Genomic DNA, 23505 nt, shown 5'->3' with positions numbered 1-23505 from the left:
TTCCAAAACCTGCTTTTATTTACATTTCAAGTCAAATCACATGCAAACTGTTGTGTTTTTTTTCTTTCCTCGTTTTTCCTTAAGAATAGTGTGATTAGCAAAAAAGACGCATTATTAGAATTTTAAAATAGCAATTAAATATACAAAAATATAGCTTACAAAAAAAAAAAACAACCCCCAAAAAACAGCGAACGTTTTAAAAAATATTCTGCTGCAGAATTTGTAGTGTACAAACACGTCTATGAGGCTCCACGCTCCATAAACAGTCTCGGGAGTCCCGCGGTATTTACAGGAGATGGGGAACAACACCCGGAGCCTTCCCAGCCCTGCGCCCCATCCTGCACCCGGGGGAGGGGGGGGGCGCTGGGAAAGCCGCCGCCGTGTAATACTGACACCCCCCTGCACCCCCTCCCCCCCCGAAAAAAAAAAGAAAAGAAAGGAATAAGAGTTGCAAAGATAGAGGGGGACGCTGGGGCATTTGCTACGGTGCCCGAATTCTCCCCACAAGGTGGTCAGAGAGGCGAGGGGGTGGCACAGGCCTCCCCCCCCCACCCCAGGAGCTTTTGCACTTAACGATGGTTGGGGTCGGGGTGTTTTGGCAAGGCAAAACGCTGCCGGCTCATGCGTCCCTCGCCCAGAAAGTGATGGGATGAACCCAAAGGGCAGGATTTTTGCCTGCCCCCCCCCCCCCCGCCTCCCCGCCACCCCAGCAAGGCCGTGCTGCAGTTTTGAGGAGGGGGAGGCCTCCGGCTCTCACCGCTGATGGTTCGCGCCAGGATCGCGCCCATCGGAGGGACTAACGGCCCCGCTGAGGTAGCCCATCGCGCCGAGGAAGGGGACAGGGAGGGTGAGCAGGGTAACCGAAGCCCGGGAGCCCCCACGCAACTACCACCCTGCCATCCCCGGGGGGCGACGCTGGCTTCCCCACCCCGGTTAGCCCTTTCGGAGGAGCAGCGGGTGCCGAGGAGGCACCCAACCATGGCACGAACCCCGGCGTCGCCGCGCTGAGACCCAATTTTCCAGGCAGAGATTGCGAAGGCAAAGGTAACCCTGTTAAAATAAGGGCAAAGAGGAGAACGGGGCAGGAACCAGCCATGATGCTCCAGGGTCCCCGTCCCCCCACCCTGCGTTTTGGGCATCGTTTTTGCCAGCGGCGGGGTGGGGGGCAGCAGGGCTGGGAAGCGTACCGGGGCGTTCGGGGAGGGGGGTAACGTCGCGGCGTTGCAGGAGGCTGTCGGGGCACCGTCGGGTGGCTCGATGCTGCTCCGTCGTGTCCCACGCTGCTTCCCGGCGGACGTCGTGCAGGAAGAAGGGATGTGCTGGAAGAAGGATGTCGTGCGGGCGCCCGCGGAGGACCCAGAGTCCCCCTCGTCGCCCCGGGGAGAGGAATCGAGCCCGGGCTCGAGTGCGAGACCCTTCATCCCGGCACGGCTCTGCGGAGGCAGGTTTTTGGGGCACGGGGCTCTTCTGCTTCGGCCGGCGGGGACGTGCCCCCACCATAAAGTGCTCCGGGCTCCCCGCCCGGCCGCCCGCGTCCTCGCCTGTCCCTCCGTGCTGGTGCCGTAGTGCTTTGGTTGTCTCCGAGTCCCCCCGGGCCGGCGGCGGGGCAGTCCCTGGGTCGGCGGAGCTATACGATGTTCTCTGCGCCGGGGAGGGGGCTCTGGGGGGGGCCGGGGTCCTGCTTGCTGTGCAGCTGGGCCAGCTGCAGCACCGGCATGTTGCAGAGCGGACACACTTTTCGCACTTCCAGCCATTTGATGAGGCACCTGGGGGGGCGACACAGACAACGGGGAGGGGGTTATTACACAGGTGCTGCAAACCCACCACCCAGCTTGGTGCTCCGTGAACCCCATCAGGGTGGCAGCCACCCCTGTCCCCCCCACGGTGGGTGACGGGCCGTGGCCTGGGGGGGGGCCATGGGCCGGGTTGGATCTGTTGTCGCCCTCCCCGGAGCACTGATGCTGCCGAATTTTTAATTCGGCATTTAGGTGCCCGTACATGGTATTAGGACATTTTTGTGCGTGTGTATATACACATGGATATAATATATTTTTATATATATAACTGATATCTATTCGTAAAATAGATAAAAAATGTATACACATGCATAAAAAGACATAAAATACATATATACAACACAAAAAGGCATATATGAATGTATTCATTTTGTAAATACATAACCTATCAACTGTATATACACATCATATATATACACAACATACAGATATAATGTGTATATATTGTATATATATAAATTTTATATGTATGTATCTTAGAAAAATGTAAACCACTATGAATTTTATATGCACTTTTTTCATAGAAGCATAGACTGAGTTGGAAGGCACCCATCAGGATGATCGAGGCCAACTCCTGACTCGCCACGGGGCAACCTACAAGTTAAACCCCAAATCCAAACGCTTTGACCAAATGCTTCTTGAACGCCAACTGCCTTGGGGGCCGTGACTGCTTCCCTGGGGAGCTTGTTGCTGTGGTTCTGAATATCTATTTTATAAATATATATAAATTTTGTATATGTAAATATATATACACACACAAATGTACATACACATTTTGGAACGTATAAAGTGAAGCGGTTTTGCCAGTTCACGACTGGACTTTTGCTGCTCCCAAGGCTCCAATTCATTCCATAAAGGGCTTTTGCTGCAATTCCCCTGTTCCCCTGGAATTGGGGTGGGAAGAAACCTTGGAAAGGGGAGCAGAGGCCCCAGGAGACCTGACACCAAGAGCCTCCTGGGGCCGCCGGGCAGGATTTGGGGCAGCCCAGCTTCCATGTCCCATTCCCTGCACTCACTTTCTGTGGAAGGCATGTTTACAGGGACAGATCCCCAGCTCGTCCTTGGGCTTGAACTCCTCCAAGCAAACGGCACAGATCTGAAAGACGCGAGAGGTGGAGAGAGAAGGCAGTCAGCAGCCGGGAAGCATTCTTTTTGCACATACAAACTACACGGGTATCTTCGAACCGGCCAAAATACTCTCCCCGAAAAAACCCTCCCCCTAAGCAATGTCCTCGGCCAGTTTCTATCTTTTTCCCAGTGCTCGCCTCGCCCCTACCTTTGCTCGGCGGGGAAAAAAAGGGCAATTTGGCTTCTGATGCCAGTGAGGGTACACTGCAGGGAGAGAGCAATACCTCCTAGTACCACAGGGAAAGCAAATGCCTCTTTTGCTATAAACCCTCTGTTTTGACCAAGAAACTGCTTTTTTTTTTTTTTTTTTTTTTTTTGTCCCCTGTGCTGCCGAAGTCACGTTTGGGAGGTTTCTGCATTGCAGAGGGGTGAAATCCCCCCTAAAGCCTTCCCAGATTTCACTTCCCAGGCTTTGGGATTGCAGGCTGAGCCTTGGGTCTCCCTTTCCCGGTGGATGGGACCCTGGAGCCCTCCCAGGAGCAGCAGCCGCAAGGCTGGGATGTGTTCTGATTGTGCCAAGAGGCTTTAGGGTGCAGGTGGATGGATCCGTGCAGCTGCTTGGTCCCTGGGACTGAGCTGCATCCTCAGGGATAACTCTGGGAAGAGGAAAAGGCAAAGGGTGCAGCATCTCCGCCCCGGGGCTGGGAAGGTTGGTGGCTGTTTTCCCATTGGGCAAAAGACCCAGCCGAAATCTCCTTCCCCCATGCTGCTGGTTTTTCCTGACTCATTTTGGATATTCCTGGGGATTTTGTATATGTTTTTCCCAGCCCCGCTCCCCTGCCCCCCCCCCGGGAGTCTCCAGCAGTCTGAAACAAGGGCCAGCCCCGTTGCCAAAAGCCTTCAGGATGAAGCAGGCGGCTGGCAAGCGCGGCCGGAGGCTCCCGGCTTTCCCGGGGACACGGCGCCCGTCGATACTTTCCAGCCACCCAAAGCTCGTCGGAGACTTTTTTACTGAGTGAGCAAATGCTGGCGTAGCTGCTCGGATCGGTCCCCAAGGAACGCAGACATCTTGAGCCCCGGGAAAGCCAGGGAGAGGAAAAAAGAGGAAAAACAAACCCAGAAACATAGGGCTGAAGAGCTTGGTGGGGACTTTCCCCTCTGCAAGGCTCCAGGCGAGCCCTGGCAGCCATCCCGTGATGTTGCAAAATCCCCCCTGTGCTCCGCTTTCCAGAACCGCTTACTGTAAATACCAAAATCCAAACACCCGAAAAGGGATGTTTTGGAAGGGGCTGGAGCAAAACCCTTCCAGCCTTTCCCAAATCCCAGGGAAGAGTTGGAGCTGCTCTATCCCCTTCCCCATGGACCCCTCATCTTCCCTGAAAGCGTTTGGGCTGGGAGAGCTGTGGCGAGCTGGGAACAGAGGTGATGGAGGAGGAGGATGACGGAAGGTTAGTACTGCCGTTCCCAGCTCCGGCGTGCTCCCAAATCCCCCCCCTCAAGGAGCTTCTCACTGCGGGAAGTGCTTTTAAGTCTGCATGCCTGCAAAAAACCCCACTGCAAGTCAATTTAATGTGAGCAGATCAGAAATAGGGGCCTCAAACCTCAGCTGCAGGGAGCGTAGGGTGAGGATGAAATGTGGGACAGGCTCTCGTTGCTCTGCTCGGGGAATTAAAAATAAAATAGCAGCTTATAAACAAATGGAGCTGGTATTTAACAGACAAGCGGACTCGTGTCTCGGATGCGGGTGGGCATTTTTGTTGTCATTAGGGGAAATAAATCCAGCCCGTGTTTGAAGCAGGGTTTGAGCAGCTTGCTGCTCAACTTCAGCATGAAAAATGGTCTGTAAATAGGGACACTTAGCCCTAAAAGAGTCTGGAAACCTGCAGAGAACAACTAATGTGTTTTAAACCTGAAGGAGCAGGTAGGTAGCGGTGGATTAGGGTAACACCGTTACTCCGAGACATGTTTCAGTCTCCAGAGATCCTCTTAACTCATTAACACAGAGGGACCCAGCAAGGAGCCACTGCTGTGCCTACATCGTGGGGCTGGGGCCGGCGCTGCCACAATTCCCCCTGCAAGGTTTAAATGCAAAGTCCGCCAGGGCTTTGACTTACGGCTGCCGCGGGCTCTGCCCTCCTCCCAAAACTGAGAAGAAACCCCCGTGGTTTTGGGGCTGGAAAAAAGGGGTTTTAATTCTTAATACTTCCTAGTAGACATCCCTTTGCCTCCCTCTTCCAGCCAGCTCTCCTCTGCAAAGCTGCAAACCAGGAGCGCGAGGGGCAGAAGCCTAGGGAACGTGTTTATCTTCGATTTCAATTAAATCCCAGCAGAGTTTACTCTGCCCAAGTAACATGGCCGGCAGAGATGTGCTGGATATCATCATGCTCTGACGGTGGCGAGGCAGAGCGGGGCTGGAGGGGGCATAACTGTCAAGGGACACTGTTTATACACCGCTTAGCCTGCATCTGCCTCCCCTTTTATACACGGATTTTTATCGCAGTGATAATAATAATGCAATAAATAATAATAATAATAATGTAGTAAATAATAATAATGCAGTAAAAGCTAAAGGGGATCCAGAAGGAGGAGGGAGATGGTTTAATGCAGACCCCCTTTGCAGATGTGCTTTTACCGGCTGCATAAACAAGCAATTAGACTTGCTCAAAGAGAAAAGCAGCGTCAGGAGCTGCTGTTAACCTACTCTGGCCGTGTTCCCTGTAACGAGGTAGGAGGCTGCAGAGCAAACCCCGCTGCTGGCAGCAAGCAGGCGGTGATGCCAGCACACCTCTGCAGCCGGGTAAAATCACCGCAAACACCCTGTGCTGCCCCCAGGCACTCACAGACCAAGACGAAGTCTTTGAGGCTTTGGAGTGCCCCGTTTCTCCAAAAACAAGTAAAACAGTTGTGCTTTCCAGATTTCCAAAGCACGCTAGCTGTGTGTTTTGCTCCTGATGGAGTTAATTTTGAGTTTTTGCAGCCTCCTACCTGTGCCAGCCTTTGCCTGTCCTCCATCACCTCCCCAGTGCAAGGAAGAGGAGGGTGAGGGAGTCTTTGCTGCTACGCTACCGCCCCAGGGATGTACTCACCTCATGTAGGTTCAGCTCCTTCACCTTCTCCTTGAGTATAACCTGTAAGACAGAGCGCCGGGGTCAGGACACAGCTTCTGCCATGAGCATTTGGAGAAAAAGTCTTCGTAAAGAGAGATCCCATTTAGCGTCCCAGTAGAACTGGAAACCCCCAGTAAATCTGAAACAGCCAGCGAGCACATCGGGTCTTCACCCCTGTGCAGGAACAGGAGGAAGGCAGCGCTGGCACAGCTATAACCACTAACATGAGGACCAAATTCAGGAGGTCTCCTCCCAAATTTAAACCTCCTGGGCTCCCACACTCTGCAACAAGCTCCTGCACGGACATCTGCCACTTCGTTTTCACTTTATCCAGGCTGAACACCTGGAGAGGGCTATAAATCCAGGACAACCATGTGTTATCATATCAGCCCAACTCCACCCAGTTTCCTGCTTGAACGACAGATCGGAGGCAGAAAAATTACACGAGCCCTGGAGAAAACAGGACATTGAAGCAGCAACCTGACACCAACCTCTTGGCCGTGTTTATTTTAACAAGGGCGCTGGCGCGTGTGGGTGCATGCAGAAAGCAGCTGGGTTTGCCAAGGTGATGTGGAGGTGTTCCCTATGAGATCCCCATGGCTGCGAGTAGTCCAGAGCAGCTGGGTCCAACCTGGGGAGCAGATTCGGACCCCACAAAACATCGTTTGATTGCTGGGGAAGTGACAGCATTACTGCTCACCAGCGGGAAATAACGTGAGGGTTTGGAGAGGTTGCCCAGTTGAGGTGCTCCAGGGGTGGAGATGTCCCCACCGCTCAGGAACCTCATCTGAAAATGTGAAGACCTGGAGACTAACAGGTGAGAGATGCTCCTGGGGTGCCCAGCTGGTAGAAAAAAATTAAATCAGCAGGGACAGAGGTTTGCCCGGGTGTTACAACTTCTCTTCAAAGACCAAAAGCCTCCCAAGGAGAAGAACAACATAAGGAAACCTGCAGGAGTGACTACTCCAACGTGGATATGGCACTAAGCCGAAGGAGAGAAGAAGACAACTTACTGTGTATCATCTCACCTGTTTGTAGGCGTAAAGCTCTTTGTGTGCTTGATGTCTGAGCCTGCAATCAAAATAGGGAGAAACATGAAGACAAGTAAAAAAATCAGGATTACTGTAATATCCCAAACATTTCATTTCCCTGCTTTCCAGATTAAATATATATTTTTTTTATTTTTCATTTCAGAACCGAGAATGGCCATGTGAAACGACGCATTTAAGCAACAGCCAGCTTTCCCTGTAGCTGGGAGGGCAACATCTCCATCCAGAAGCATGCAACCTCCTCCCCTTTTCCTCTTTCAACCTCCTCGATTTTCCACACAGACATCACCTGCACCGTTAAGACCAGCAAAAGCTGTTGAGGTGCCATAAATACCCCCAGTTTCCAACCGCTTCTACTGCCAACCATTTCTAGACTGGACGCGGCACCATTTTCCAAGCGATGGTTATTCAGACCCGAGGAAAGCTCTGCTCCCACTCGAGCAAGGACAGGGAAGGAAACCTCCCCGCTCAGAGGTTTCCCACCGAAGCCCCCATCATTCTGCTTGGGCGATGTTAGTTTCCTCAAACGCAGCTTTATCTTCTATCACAAGATCAATCGTGCTGCTTCTGCCTCCCAAACATTCAGGAAGAAGCATTCAACAAGAGGTCATCCATCTGGTTGAGCAAGCAAAGGATGGCTATTTATCTGAAGACAACACCAGAGCAGAAAGCTTTGGAAAAGCAGTAACGGGACATCTTCCATCTCTTGCCTCCTATCATGGGGGGGACAACTTAATAACCAGAGATAACGAGCTGCCAAAAACTGCAGGAGAACGAACCTGTATCTTGGGATTTTTTGTTTTGGGGTTGATTCTTTTTTATCAGGAGAGCAGACGAGGGTGCGCTATGTTAAAGCACAGGGTGACAAGCCCACGCAATCCTGCCCTGGGGCCAGAGTCGATGCAGCAGTGGAGCAAAATCAGGATTATAAACTGCATAAGCTGCTTCCCCCCGCCTACCTTTTGAAGCATCATGCTTAGCATGGTTTTGGGGTTTTGGGTGGGTTTTTTTACCCAACAGCATCCATTCCTGGAGCAAATCAAGGGACAGAGATGGAGGGGATGAACCTATTCCAAAAACACCTGCTGCAGCGAGAAGTCCAGCTGGCGGCAGCAGGAATTTGAAGCCACAAGCAAAGGGCTGGTCCCATCCCCTCCCTCCCCAGCCTCCCCTCTCCAGGACGCATGGCCTTTGTCCCCATTCCTGAGGACTGAGCGAAACAGCAAACATACACACATCACATCCCTCCACAGTTTTCAGTTGAAACTATTATTAATAAAACATCTTTCCACAGCAGAACAAGCAGCAGCCCATTTCCCACAGCCCGGTGGAGTGCTCTGCAGGTATCAGCTGGCTGGAGGAGCTGATTATGCTCCTAAAATAGATACGTTTTAAAAAAACCCAACCAACTAATATTGCTTCTCATTACAAGATACGGCATTTAGCGAAGCACTCTGGAAACTCAAGAGGGAAGTCATCGAGGATAAAGAGTTGGCCAAGGACCTTTAATAAGATGTCAATGTGTGTCTGCAGGGCTTGGACAGCCATAGGAGTATTTTCCCCAGCCAGCCTTGAGTGTGATTTCAAATTGGAAACCCCTTGCCTGTAATTTCACTTCTCCAAAAATATTCTGGGGGCTGTCTCAAACCCCAGCTGTTTCACCCTGAGCTCTCAGAGGCCTTCTGATCCTGCAAGGCTGCAGTGAGCGAGTTATAAAAATAGGATGTAAAAATAATATCTCTGTCCTTTTTGCTTGAAAACACCCTCCCAAAATGTCATGGGCCTTAAAAGTCAAGGAATGGGTAAAAATGCACCTTAATGCTTCCAGGAGAGTTGCAGTAAGTCAGCTCTTGAGCCCTGAATTTAGCAGGGAGCCATCCCACCTCCTCTAATGATGCTGCCTGGCAGAGAACCTGCCTGCAGAGCCACGGATAAAATTGCAGCAGGCAGGAAGGAGAAGGCTGGGGTTTCATCCCTCCGCCAACGACCCTGAGCAGAAACACAAGCAGAAGATGCACGAACAATAGAGAAAACAGGATGAAACCGGCCCAATCCACAGGGATCCCGGCGGCTGGGAAACTGGTTATGAAACACAGATGGGGCAAAGCAAGATGCGTGGCTGGAGACTGCATACAAGAGGAAAATCTCTCCCAGTACGGGAAAAAGCATGTCTTACAGAGCACCGAGTGGCTGCCGAGACATTGGCCCTGATAAGCCAAAGCCACCTGAGGGAAGGTGTCACGCAGAACAAGCCCAAGCATCTGCGGACACCGTGGAGGCATCTGGACCAGCGATGGGGAAGAAACAACCACCTGGCCACAGATCCGTGCAGCTCTGTGCCATCAGAGCACGGATGCTACAATGCCACGGGCTGGTGCTGAGCTAGACGGGGAGACTTTGCCAAAAAGAAAAAAAAAACAAACCAAAACTCCCTGAAGGTTACGGGGAACGGCACGAGCACATATGGTCCCGAAGCGTGCAAGCTGGGTCTGCTCCTCCACGCTTTCCTTTCAAAGCCAGGATCCTGGGCCAGATGGATCCCGGTCGGACCTAGCGCAGCTGTCGTAACGAGACCCCGGGTCCTGGCAAGCGTTACTCCCCATCGGACCCAGGGCTTCATCCATCTCGTGTCAAGAGCTGCGACTCTGGAGGAATTTCTGGCAGATGGCTGATTTAGATAAGGGACCACACAGCATCTTAAAAGCCAGCGCGTGGCCAGATACCGTGCACGTACACACACCGTCACCCATCCCTGAATTTAATAACTGCCTCTCGTGGATTTTGTGATCTCTTCCCAAGCTTTCCATGCCTCCCACAGGAAAGGGAGCACTCCATTTCTCTGCATGACTCCAAATCATCTATAGCAAGCCAACAACTATGGGAATAAAATGCAGAGGAAACAACTTTTTGCAGGTTTACCTCCAAGATCTGCTTATTTAACACTTTACAGCAGAAAGAGTATAAAGCTACCGGGCACTGGCTCTTTGCCCCATCACTGCATCGCTCTCCCCAGCCCAGTCCGGCTCCTTGGGCTCTCCAAACCCAACCACTGACTTTGATCCTGGCAAGTTCGGACGCAGAAGGAAAAAGCCCTTTAAAAATGGCTTTTTAAGGGCTATGTACCCTGCACCTTCTATAGACATTGAGCCGCTCCAGTTTGGGCAGAGACGAGCCCCGTGCAACCCACAGCAAAGCACAGGTAGAGAGGATGCTGCAGCTTTTACCCAGGACGAGCATGCACACCTTTCAAATGCTTGGCAAGCACAGCATTTGGCTCAGCATCCTTCTGAATTGGGTTTTAGGGGACTGAAGGCAACATGAGGTTGTTACTGTTTATCAGTTCAGCAGAGATCAGACACAAACGGCTGCCTGCAAAATTTCTTTTTCTTCCCTTTTTTTTCCCCCTCATTTTTCCAAGCAGAGGCAGCAGCCGTGAGAGTGGGACCCTTGCTTTATACCGGAGTGGTTTGCAGTGGCAGAAGAGGTTGAGATTTGCCTGGACTGCACACAGACAGTGATGATGTTTGCTTAGCTTTTGGCTGAAATTCCTATTGGACTCCATTTTGAGCCAACCCAATTAAAAACATCACTCCTTCCTCCCCTTGAACTGGGCAGCGCACTCTGTATTGACACAGTTGCGAAGCGCAGCCCACATGCCCTCCTCCGCCAGCGCATCCTTTATTTAATGCCGTCAGCTCTGTGATTAGAGGTAAATACACCAGATATTCGCTCTTCCACACTTCGGATGCCTCCCCAGCCGGGGATGTGGAGAAGGGCTGCATGGGATGCTCTGATCCAGAGCAGGCGATGAGAACCAGGGCCCAGAGGATGGTGTTATGAGCTCCGCTTGTTATTTACCAATATTTGCAGATGTGAGAGTCACGAGAGAAGAGGGAGAGGGAGGGCTGCGTTGCCTCTGCACCCAAGCAGGGCCTGGGAAAAGCCACGAGCCGCTGTTACCTGCGAATAACCCTCACGGGTGCAAAGCGGAGCCCTGGAGCTCCCGAGAGGATCGTACTTGCCCACACCCCTCTGCCCTGGGTCGGTTTCTCTGTGACGACATGGTTTGATCCATGGTGCATCTGCTTGTTAAATTAACACCTCTCTTTTATACAGCCTCCAGATGTAATTCTGTATTAAAGCCATGCATCTCATTGCAGAAGGGGTCAGGAATGCATGGGGTAATCCAGGAGGCTTTAGCAGCTGGTTCAGGACAGGGAAAAATTCAACTTAAATTCAATATCTTACTTTGTATACCAAATCCTCCTGCTGCAAGGCTATGGGTATTTGCTTGCTACGCAGCCAGGCACCAGCAATGCTTTGGCGTTAAATGGCAAAGCCTTCCTGGAGCAATCATTTGGGATGCTCTGCACTTGCAGGCACATGGTCCTCATCCCGCTGTCCATCTACAAGGCTTTCCAAATCACACCAAAGCTCAAGCTTTTCTGCCCCACACAAGCTGAGATTACACAGCAAATTCAAAGGAGGTGGATGCTCCTGGGGCACATCGGCACACCTAAAACCCATGGCATGGCGAAACCCTCCAAAATGGGGGCTGGAGGATTCCTGTTTGGCTCTGTTTTGCCAATAATAGAGCCAGCAGTGGTGGTCTGAGGAGCAATTTGTAGAGTCTCTGTAGAGTTTAGAGCTATGAAGGGATCATTAGATGATCTAATCCAACCTCCCATCTATCGTGGTTTGTTAAATAGCACTTTGTTACTCCTTGGAATGGGAGCCAAAACGTCTCATCCAGAAAGGTCCTCTGTCTTGATTTAAAGACAGGAAGAGATGAAGGATTTGCCACTTCCCTTGCTGGCTAGTTTCACCCGTTACTCACCCTCTCTCTTACAACACGCCTCCAACTTCTAAATTTAAAGATTTTCTGGCTTGATCTTCCAGACATTACTACTTGTTATTTCTTCTTTGGGGCAGAACACACCCAGCAAGACCCAGTGCCCAGGAAAATACTCTGAAAGTCCAAACACTTCTTCATTTTGCAAGTGAGCCATATAGATTCAAGCTCAATCTGGGCAAAACATGTCCTTGAGCCTTCTGAACACCATTTGTTTATTTTTTTTGCATCCCCTCCCATTGGCATCCCAGTTAAAACACAAACACTGGACGCAGATGCAATATCCCAGCACAGACCTTGTTAACATCAAGCACCGAGATACAAATTGCCAGGTCAGGGATGACCCCTCGATGTATTTCTGCTTTGTCTGCCGGGGTGAACAGATACATTGCACCTTCAAACACCCTTTTCTTGTGCATAATTGCAGGCAAAAATGAAGATATGATGCCCAGACAGCCCAAATCACACCTGGGTAAGCCTGGATTTGGGCTCATCTGCAAGTTTTATGAGGTTTTGCTTTGTACAGAGCTGAAAATAGGCAGAAGTTATCAAATATTTAGAAGGTGACATTGAAATCTTGCTTCCCTGATCTACAAAAACAGGACAAAACATTTTCAACACCCTCTGGATAGAAAACCTGGTGGGACTGGCTGCTGTGATCCAGCCAGATGCAGCCTCCATGGTGCAAGAAGAGACCAGGTGCCTGTCTTACAGGCACGGATGGAGGGAATGCAATGGATGTACGGCTAGCAGGGAGCTGGGGCCATCTGAAAAGCCAGAGGGCAAGGAAAGGGGATGGAAAAGCTCTTCGGCAACTTGGTGGGAGAACTCTGGGTGCGCAGGATTTCGGCAGCTGATGCCAGCACAGAGATGCCCTGTGCTCCTGGGTACTGGGAGAGGCACAGTGAGCCCCACATCCCGGGTTATCAGCACAACTTGTCCCCATCGCCACCTCAATTCCCAGGCACCACGTTTTTCCCCACTTGCCTCTTGCTTTCCTTCTGGCAGGAAGAATTTCTCCTCTTAATTAGTGGCCCAACTCACTCCCCAATGGCCCATAAAATAATTAAAACAAGCCCCAAACTGGAACAACCTTTAACCCTCCTGCCCCGCTCCCCATCGTTCAGATTAACAAATCAACTCTGCATCATTAATCTCTAAACTGTGCTGTTGAATGAGCAATTTGTGTACAATAACGAACAGAGCAGGTATTAAACATTTCTTAAGCACACAGTACACAAGTTACTCATTAAAGAGGAAAACGTGTTGAAACATTAAGCAGAAAGCAGCAACCATAAAACATCCCTTTCCAGTCTTTCTGAGAAGCCAACCATATTTTCATGCCTGTTTGAGCATACATATATCTCCTGTTTTAAAGCGGATAATGCAATTGCCTTGCAGGACCGGTAACTCCAAGACGTGTTGGACAGACGGCGTGCAGTGCTCACTGTGTACGCACTAGGTCTATTAGGGATGAATGCTGGGTCTGACACTACATGGCTGAGCAAATTCTTTGATGATGAGGGCAAGTTAAACCACTTCAGGGGTCACATCAGGCTGGCACGAGACGCACCGTGGAAAGACAAGGTGATGCCATCCTCTTTTTGGGATGGAGGGATCAGCAACAGCCTTGGTCTGAACCATGGCGGCTCTTGAAAGCAGCTGGCGAACTTGCCCTTACCTGATCAAGTAGCAACAGAAGAGCAAACTGAGGATGAAGACAAAGATGGCCGTGCCAAAAACCACGATGTATATGTTGAGAGGCAGGTTCTGGAACCCGATGTTCGGCATCCTGAAACTGTAATGCTGGAAGTCCGAGCTCATGGGTAGGCTGCGGAGACAGGGAGAAAACACAGATGTGAGGCTCCTTTGGCAGCACGGGATGCCCTTCGGAGACCAATGCTCCCTCCAAAGGTAGGTGGCAGGGGAAGGAGAGGGCAATGAGCAGTGCTGCCTCCTCGCTCCTCACCCTCCCTGGGTGAAGGCATCCTTGCCCAAAACCGAGTCCCTGGCTCAGTAACCCTGAAAACAAAACGGGGCTGGATCAGCCGGATTTTTCTTCTCCTGCTGTGAGCTTCTCCTCCAGCTATTTTCCCCTCTTCCTTACACACGTCATCCTTTAAGTTAAATGCTGCATCAGATGGATGGCGGGGATTTGCATCCAAGCAGCCCCAGCTGCAGTCAATGTCCCCCAAGCCCCTCATTAATTAGGCCAAAATATTGAAAGCAGCCAGAAAGCCTTATAGCAAGGCAGGTTTTCCTTCCCTTCCCCTCCTGCGGTTTCCAACACCAATTCCTCATTCTGCAGAAATCCCCCCTCCAAAACCATCGAGCATGCACATGAACCAGCACAGGTTCAACACGCTCCCAGAGCATCCCTGGCAGAAAGGAGAGGACAAGGATGTGCTACACGGCAGCACTGCCAAGAAATTATAGGGGCCATAAAACGGACTTGGTTTGTTTTTTCCACATGAGATCCAGGTTTGGTGGTTTAAGGGCATTTTTGCAGGTTTCAGCTTTATTCCTCAGTACAACCCCCGGCTGCTTCCCCCCAGCAAAATCCCCAAGCACCCGTGAGCGGCAGCAAAGAGGAAGATGCAGCGATTTTGCCTGTTGATGTACCACATCTCAGACGCGTGACCAAAACCTCCCTCCCCTCAGAGAGACCCAGTTAAACCACGAGCAGCTGCTTGGGATAACAACTTCAGAGTATCATCTCTCCCATGATTTTAGTTTTATGATTCACCGCATGGGACACTAATATTTTACAATAACCCTAACAGGGTTTTTCAGGAGTCAGGCAGAAAACCAGCCCCATGTCTCTGTATCGCTGTAAAAACTCCCTTGCTGCCAAACACCATGTTAATACTCAAAACCTTTAACTGGAAAGCACATACTTATTATTTCTTCTTACTCCTTTCTATTGCAATCATTCTCTGAGCCACTCACCCTTGAATGACCACAACTGTCTCTAGCCAGGCATAAAGTTCACCCACCCCCAGCTTAGAAAAGGAAGTTAAAAAATATGCCTTATTTTCCTTTCTGCCCACAGGAGAGGGCTGGACGTGCAATTAAGTTTCACAACAAGCAGGGAAAGTACCTGAAGTCTGAATCCTGTTTCCTAAATAAAATTACTAGGGGATAACAAAACCCTCCCCCAGAGCGGGGAGTTTTTAACGGCGCATTAATTGCACAGCTCCCAGTTTTGCATGGGGTGGAAAGACGGCGGGGAGAACACGGGACCTGAACCCAAACGTGCCGGGGAGCTGTGCTCCAAAAATCAAAGTATCCTCTGAATGTCCCACTCCTCCAAGCAGCATCCTTGCTTCTGCATCTCCTTTCCCCCTAGAGACCCCTTTTTTGCCGAACATCCCGGGCTTTCCTCTATCCTCCCATCATATATTAATTGCTCATATATATGTTGCACGCTCCCCAGCAAAAGGGAGCGGACTCACCTTTCATCCCAGCTGCTTTGCTGGCACTAGCCCCTTGCCCGCACCCTCTTTGCACCCCTCGCTGAAGACAACATCTCTGCTGGTGCCGAACGCCTGCCCGAGAGCCTCCTCGCTCCGGCTGCTTTCGGCTTCCTTGGCTCGCTGGAAATTTCGAGGCGATTTCTGGTAAAGCCTGGATTTGATTAAAGCCTCCAGAGACCAACACGCATGTTCAGAAACTCTCCCGGCCAACGTGGAAATGCTACAAGAGCTCAGGGAGCCAGCACACCCCCCTGTGAGCACTGGTGGGGATGGGATTTTATAGCACAGCAACCACCCAGCAGCTCACACTCCTCCACCAACGCTTGCTCCACTCAGCCGAGCTGTTTTACTTTGCAAATAAATTAAAAAAAGCCCAAACCAGCCCCCAAACCTTTGTTCCCGGCTCCAGCAGAGTTAATGCGCAGCTCAGCATTGCTGCGTAGAGTTGGGTTTGGTTTTCATTTCTGCACCGTTTGCTGGGTCAAAGGGATTTTAGACGGTTCAGGGGCTCTCCCTTTGGTCACGCTCATATGACAGAGGATGTTTCAGCTGGAGGATGAAGCTCCGGCTGTCCCCACTCGCCCTCAGGCTTGTGCTGATAGTCACTGGCGTTGGCCAAGGTGTTGGCCAAGGTTGGCTGGCTCCAACTCCTCAACCGCACAAGAGCAAAATCAAACGTCCTCCACCTGGGAAAGCTTTGGGTGATTTTTTGCGAGGAAGGAGAGACCACTCTGGGAGAAGAGGCAACAAAACGAACCAGCACCACACTATTATTTTTCTTTCCTTTACAACTCCTTTAACTTTTGACGCTCTTCTTTCCAGAGCTGGGGGCTTTGGTTCAGCTCTCCCACCAGGAGATGCCACAGCAGACAAAGTACAAAAAAAAAAAAAAAAGAGACAGCGGGTAAGGAAGATCCAGGCTGCATTTAGGGCAGCAAATCTCATCAAGCCAGAAAAACTCCTTAGGGTCATGTCCAGCTGAGCCATGCAGCTCTTCGACCGGTCCCCCGCAACAGCTACAAACCATCACAGCCCCCGGCAAAGAAATGGTTGATAGAAATAGAACTCCATCCCACCCACAGCATCCTACTCTCTTCTTCCAACAGTACCACCTCCCTAATATTTTGCCCCAAAAGGACGTCACCAATGCAGCTGCGACCTACCTGCTAGCCATACCGTGGGAGTTCAGCCTCCTGCAGACAACCCTTCAGTACCCTGTGGTGCAAGTCCAGTGAGTCCCACACCAGATTCATCCAACCCCCGTGTGAAATAACTTTCTCCACATTGGAGCTACCCTCGTCCTCACTCCCTCCTGCTGCAACAGCTGAGAAACATTATGGCAAAAACCATGGAGGTTAGAGGGAAAAAATAAGTTAGCCTGCACAGGATCCAGGAAACTGTTAACTTTAAATGACTCCACTGAAATCTGATGATTTTAAACAGCCAAGCTTTGGGGTTGGGTTTTTTTTAGGGGAGTGGGGGGGGAGGAACTGTATTTTAATCTGCTTCAGATTTGTGAGAGCGCAGCCAAAAGAAATAAAAAAGAAGTCATAAAGAAGGATGAAAAGTTTCTGGTGCAGAACAAAAGCCTCCCTGTTGCTCTCTCCATGGCTAAGGCATTTCAGAGCAGGCAGATGCCCCTTCTGGAGCACCCGCCACCCCCAGCAGGTCCCCGCACCTCCCCGGGATGGGGGGCACAAACTGCCCAGAGAAAAGGGGGTTGGTACCGCAGAAACCTTACAGAGGGGAGGCTTTCCCCAGTTCTGGATGAGAACCCCTCTGTGGCGTGAGGTTGTGGCGGGGGGGAAGATGCCGACTTGCTCTTCGTCTAAAAAGTGAACCTGCTGTGATGGCAGAGATGAAGCCATGAGGAATTTGGGCAGGCACCTGCCCGATGCCCCATTTCCCTGAGGTCTCCGACTGTGCCTGGGTCCATCGGGTCTGCACGACCTTGCAGAGAGAGAAATCACAGGAAGAAGACTGTGAAACATCGAGGGCCGGGAAGGGTGCCTGCCAGCCAGCAGCACTCAAAACAGAAGAAATAAGTCTGCTGAAGAAAGATAAACCTGGGGAAAGAGTGGGAAGAAAAAGCCCTGAACCAGGAAAGTTGTATGGGAGTCCCAAGGGCTGACTGGAGGAAAATCTTTCAAGTGCGCATAAAAAAAAAGTAAATATATATATACACATGCATATTTCTTTGCAATGTATCTATATATAGCAATGTATTGTATATATAATGTATTGCAAACAATATATGGGGAGAGAGAGAGAGAGAGATTGCAAACACCTTTGACTAAAGCAAAGGAGAGAAAATCTGATTTTCCTAGGCTGCAGCATGGAGAGAACTGGAGAGTATTTATTTAACGATACAACAGCTTGCAAAAATAAAAAGGAACGGCAGTGTCCTCGCAATGGGGCCATATGCAGGGATGCAGAGAGAGCTGGAGATGGCAACGCTGCAAAGCAGAATGACCTGACTCCTTGCCTCCTCCTTTGTTACACCCTCCAATGAATCAGCAACACAGGGCCAAGCACATCCCCGTTTCTTTGACGACTACAAAAAAGAGCTTTAATTAAAAGCCAAGTTACGGTTAATGGCATATCAAGAAGTCAGGAAGTGAAGTATTACAGGTCAGCATTAACTCGCCAGCTTCCCAGCGCTTTGATTACAAGTTGGGCTGTTAAAGGCAAACCTAAATAAGCCACCTAGCCAAATTAATCCCTATTATAATCATAGCAAGCACTTAATGCGCTTAGTAAGAGGTCCAACCTCTTACCTAAAGCTTTCATCGGGAGATCTCAAAGGAATTAATAGAGGAGGCAATTATCTTCTTACAGGCAGAGAAACTGAGGCAGGGAGGAGGGGAACAAGACAGGAGAGCCGTGGTCCCCGAGGCCGGGGGGTGACACCAGGGATGCCACTGGTCCACTGCAGGTGATGCCATGAGCCCCAAATTTTTTTCTTTCCTGCTGCTTTGCCACATGTATTTAAACTATGCGCTCCTTCTCTGGGTTTTACTTATTAAAATGAGCTGCTTGCACTTTTAAAAAAATGTTATTATTATTTATTTAGAACACCAGTGCATAAAAGGGCCACGTGAGTGCTGTGCATCATACCTAAATATAGCCCAGGCGCTGGGCGGAGGGGTGGTTTCTGCCTCTGCTGTTGTAAATAAAAAGCCATTTTCAGAGGGATTTACCTTATGGTTTGAGACGAATGACTTCCTCCGCAGGGATTCAAAGCAAACCCAGGCTGGTCTGAACCTCCTGAACCATTAGCTGGGGAAACTGGATGGAGCCGGTGGTCTGAGCCCCCACAGCATCCCACTGGCCAAGTTGGCGGAGCCAACCCATCTCCAGGAAACATTGAGCTTTAAAAACTCAACAAAGCCAGATACACGCAGGTTCCTGTCGCTCAATCGAAACCATGAATCTCAGGGAAAAGAAAATGCTAAGCCATGGAGAAACTCTAAGTCGAAATATTTTATCGATGGGAAAGATTTCAAGCAGGCGCGAACGGCGTCTCGAGTTTCAAAGGCGTTACGCAAGTCCACAACGTGTTTTATACAGGTTTAACCAAAACGGTTATTAACTCAGTTGAAAGTTAAACTGTGAGCAGCTGACAAGACCTTTCTGAAATACCCCAAGTTGTACGGCAAAGCAGGGTATTCTTCCATGCAATAAATCCACAACATAAAGGTTATTTAATCGGTATGCCTAATAGGATAATATTTAAAAAAAAGAAAAATTTCCCAGGTGTTTAAAAAGCAGCAGCGAGAGAAGCTTGCTTTTAACTCACGGGCTAACTCACCCCCCATCGTGAACCCCAAAAGAAAAGCGAAGCCCTGACCTCAAGCAGCTGGAAGGAATTTCCTCCAGCTCCACCTCTGGAGCTGGTCCAGCACAAGGACCCAGAGCGCAGCGGTGGGAAAATCGCAAGCAGCTGCAAAGCCAGCCCCCAAAACCAGCATCGATGTCGCTTGAGAGATGCCATGCAGCCGCATTGCCTTTGCCTGGGATGGAATAGGGGGAAATCTCAATGTTGCTCCTGCCAGGAGCGATGTCCTTTGTCATCCAAAAATGGGACAACAGCGTTGAGAATGGGGCGGGGGGTAAATCTTGGCGTGCTGTGATTTTAGTAGAGCTACGATGTTACTACGGGGATGGTGTCAGCCTCAGCCTGGCCACATCCAGTGCCAGCTCCGAGCATCCAACCAGACCCACCTCCTTCACCGCCAAAAAAACCGGCAGCGAGCAGAGGAGGAGCATGAGCAATGGAGCACGGCTCCGCAGCGTTACTGATTAGCGGGATTAACGACTGCACGGCAGAGTGGGCCAGGAACGGAGAGCATCCCGACAGGTCCCTCCCTTGTGGTCCCTTATGCCACAGGTCAGAGTCATACTGAGATCCAGCAAAGCTTATCTGGGGTGATGCTGTGCCACAGCTGGGGAACAGAGGAAACTTTTGGGTGCCAAATGGAACAAAACCTGTTTATTTTACCCATTTCAGCTGCATGCAGGTTTGGGGGGTGGAGGTGGATTTTTGTTGTGTGCCTGGACAACCAAGAAACCAAACTGACCTCCAACCAAGAACCGCTTCAAACCTTTGATCCCTTCTCCCTGAGAGTGAATACGATGCTTTTTTTGAACTGGAATCAGGAAATTTCCTGGCCTCATTCCCTGGCTGGCCGACACTGAGCACAAAACCTTAACCCTCTCCACTGCCTTTGGGCAGGGGGACACAGACAGAGCGATGTGACAACGTGACGAAGCAATCGGTCACTGGAAAAAAATAGAAAAGTCTTTATAACAAAAGAAATACCTGGCAGCACAACTGGTACCACTGCAATTTGCAGCAAGTGCTTTTGATTCTGGACAGTTTAACAGACAAATGATCCCATGACCTTAATACCGAAGAGCACCTTTAAATGTGAAAATGTTTTTGCTACTGTTGGCAGAGAAACATGCAGAAAATAGGTCAGCTGCAGCTCCCATCGCCCAGTTTAAAGTCAAGTGCTTTTGCCCAGCGTTGTTGGGAAGGCAAACTCAGCTCAGGGCTGATTTTGCAAGTTCCAGGAAAAAAGGCAAAAATAAACAGAGGAAAAAAAAAAAAAATAATCAATAGTGCTTTTTAATCCGGTCTGCAGGAGGGGGGGAAGCAGAATTTGCAGGAGAGCCCTGCTCGGGCTCCCATTGGATTGCAGAAATGAGAAATGGAAATCACTTATCAGAAGGGTCTGAAGCAGAGTGTCACTTTGAAACGTGCACACAAGCTGTCCACGTACAGTTCAGTTTGCTTCTCAGCAATGAAATAACACTTGAGGAATTTTTTCCCTTTGGCCCTGGGGATTTTTTCTATTTTTTTTTTCCCCTTTCCTAGCACGTGGCTCCATCCCAGATCCAACGTCACAACCCGCTGAGCTCACTCTTCCTCCCGAAAGCGCGGTGGGAAAGGATGTGCTGCTGCCTCCTCCTCCTACCCCCAGCCCTGTTCATACTCACAGTGGTGAAAGCAGAAGGCAGCAGCCCCCCAGTACCCTGTATGGGGTCACGGTGATGGGACCACATCACCCCATCGCTCCCTCCATCCCTGCCTGCAACCACAGCACTCAATGGAGCAGCATCGCCCCACACAATGTAGCTCAGGTGCTAAAAAATTTAACAACACACATGTTATTAAAAACTAGAGTATTTTACACCAAGCAAAGCACCGAAAGCCAGGGCTGAAGTCAGGCACAACCATAGGGTGGGCAGCTTCATGCCGCACATTGCAGCCCCCCTGCGCCAATTGCTTAATTTGGTGGAAATAATCTTCCACTTCCGTTTGCGGTTGCTTTTCCTCATTTGCAGAGTTTTCCCCAATTAATGGGTTACTTGGGGAAAGTGGATCGGAAACCCTGTGAGAAAGGCTCAGCCTATGCCACTGAAGGGCCAGACCAGAGAATTTGGTGTTAAATGCTTGGGGGAATTTGCAAATTCCTGGGTGATGACACTGAGAGACAGGGGGTCTCCCAAAGTATCACACCTGGACGAACATCTTGCTTTGATCCAAGTCATCTTCAGGCTGAACAAAAGCAAATTGCTTTCTGCAGAGCAGAAGAGCAACCAGCCTTCTCCACTCTTTTATATTGAGAAGCAGATGGACTAAATGATCTTCTGAAACCCTTTTTCCCCTGCTTCCCAAGCTCCTTTAAGGGAGGGGGGCGGCGGGGAGTGGGGGGGGAGGAAAAAAAAAAAAAAAAAAATCAGTGCAACATCCAGGGATCAATAATCCCTACAAAATCCTCCTGGAGGTAAGCACCCTGTGCCGGCAATGGGAATCACAGCTGCTACCAGCCATCCTATAAAGGCAGTAAGAGGAGCCAAGTGCAATTTGGGATGCAGGGAAGCATAATGCTCTCGTTTACACTAAATAAGGTTGCTAGGTTATGGATTTTTTGGGGGGGAGGCATAATCTGAAAGAGGATCCAGATGGCTGTAAAGCCTCATGGTGGAAAAGCAGCATGAGGCCAGAGAGGGAAGAATTCCTCTTTATGCTGCTGCCGTCTGCTCACAGATCCTGGATTTCAGTCCTCAGGAATGCTCTCCACGGACCCTTTTAATTGCACCATTTATATTTGCGGTAAAAATTAAGGAGAAGAGGTAGCTGGATGCAGAAGAACAAAAAAGCTGGTGTCTGGATACCGGAAAAAAGTTAGTAAAAGAAATCCTACTGAGGAGTTGTCCCCCTAAGCCCAGGCCAATTCTGCAAGGTTTGTATTTTAAGATGCTGACAGCATTAAAAAGCCCTCAGGAAAACCCAAACAAACCCAAACGTCAGCCTGCTGGGAATTTACACTAAAGCCACGTCACTGCCGTTTGCTACCTTTCCTAATACTTACAGAAAAATGAGCTGTGCAGTTGGCCCACCCTTCCTCTGGTTTTAACAAAAGTACTGGGTTTGGGGGGAGTATTTTCTTTTATCATTCCTTCTGCCCTGCTAACAGAGACCAGGGGGATTTTGCAATGCTTTAGACTCCAGCAAAAAAACCCTCCCCTGAGCCACACAGATATGGGACACAAACTGCTTCGCTCCCACAGGACCGGCACAAGCAAAGGTGGCTGCAAGGATCGCAAAACCCTCAAAATTTAGCTGGAAATGGAAAATTGAACTTTTCCACTCCCAGACTTGCATGGCCAAGTGAGGTGCTTGATGGAGATCAATATGCATAAACCCAACATACACATCTCCTCCTCTGTGGTGCAGAGTTTCAGCCCCAACGGTAATGCCATGGAAGACGATCTTTCTTCCCTGTTCTCCCCGGCATCATGGCCTGACCTTAGTGGGATGGAGAAAGTCAAGGGACCTTAAAATTCAGGGTTACCTGCAGTACAGGGTTCTGTGACCAGGAGGTGATGGATAGCCACACATGAATTTTCAGCATTACCTACCCACACCCCTGCTTTGCTGAAGGACATTGCTTCTTACATAGGTTTCTCGTAAATTGAGCCCTAACTAAGCAAAACCCCAAGTTATGGGTGTGCTGCTGATGCAGGACCGGTTTAAAAAACACAAACAACTTTTGAGAGGGTTACTTAAAGTTTGCATTTTTCTTGCAGCCAACCAAACAAAACCTGCTAAATATTTTCCAACTGCTTCAAGGCTACCAGGGCCTCCCTGGGCAGCGAAGCTAAAAAACACCAACACGACTTTCAGGCATGTAATAGTTTGCTGTCGGATCTATACAAATTCCCGGGTGCTGAACTGCCTACTAGAAGGCAAAATATATGAGTGGCACTAATGAGTCGGCTTAGCAACGAGCAGGCAGGCTGCCTTGAGTGTCTTTTTAAAGGTCAAGAGAGCACATGATGCCTGGGAGCCTTCACATTTGGTTTTTACTACAAGATAAAGATACTTCCAGCAAGTCCTGCTATTAAATTGCAGCTGCACAATCTTTTAAAACCAGTCTTTAAAACCAAGACTTTCCCCCCCTCCTCAAATATCATTATCCCTCTTTCAACCCATTCCTACCCTTCCCTGTCTTCACCAAAATGGTGGCATTTGAGGGGAAAACCCGCGTCAAGATGAAACGCAAGGAAAGGTCCCACCACCGTGGGGATTTTCGGGTAGCACCGCCAAGAAGCTCCATTGAAATTCAGCGGGAGAAGCCGGTTTTC

General features: G+C 49.9%; 1 protein-coding gene across 6 annotated transcripts in view; it reads right to left on the bottom strand.

Moving 5' to 3' along the window:
• Positions 1-23505, bottom strand: part of RNF24 (ring finger protein 24) — a 32327-nt gene continuing 8822 nt past the window's right edge. For 4 of the 6 annotated variants that reach the window (XM_069796657.1, XM_069796629.1, XM_069796638.1 and 1 more), the window contains 5 exons: positions 13554-13703; positions 7000-7042; positions 5951-5992; positions 2813-2892; positions 1-1766 (listed from right to left, as the gene is read on the bottom strand). In XM_069796657.1, the coding sequence (XP_069652758.1) occupies positions 1628-1766; positions 2813-2892; positions 5951-5992; positions 7000-7042; positions 13554-13696 (447 nt within the window). In that variant the 5' untranslated portion in view covers positions 13697-13703 and the 3' untranslated portion in view covers positions 1-1627. Of the gene's footprint in view, positions 1767-2812; positions 2893-5950; positions 5993-6999; positions 7043-13553; positions 13704-15327; positions 15648-16511; positions 16672-23505 lie in introns of those variants that run through there. The other 2 variants (XM_069796612.1, XM_069796647.1) reach the window with 2 other exon arrangements.

The sequence above is a fragment of the Haliaeetus albicilla genome, chromosome 1, assembly GCF_947461875.1.
Source record: "Haliaeetus albicilla chromosome 1, bHalAlb1.1, whole genome shotgun sequence".
In the NCBI taxonomy this organism is placed as follows: domain Eukaryota; kingdom Metazoa; phylum Chordata; class Aves; order Accipitriformes; family Accipitridae; genus Haliaeetus; species Haliaeetus albicilla.
This window is presented reverse-complemented; position numbering and strand designations above follow the sequence as displayed.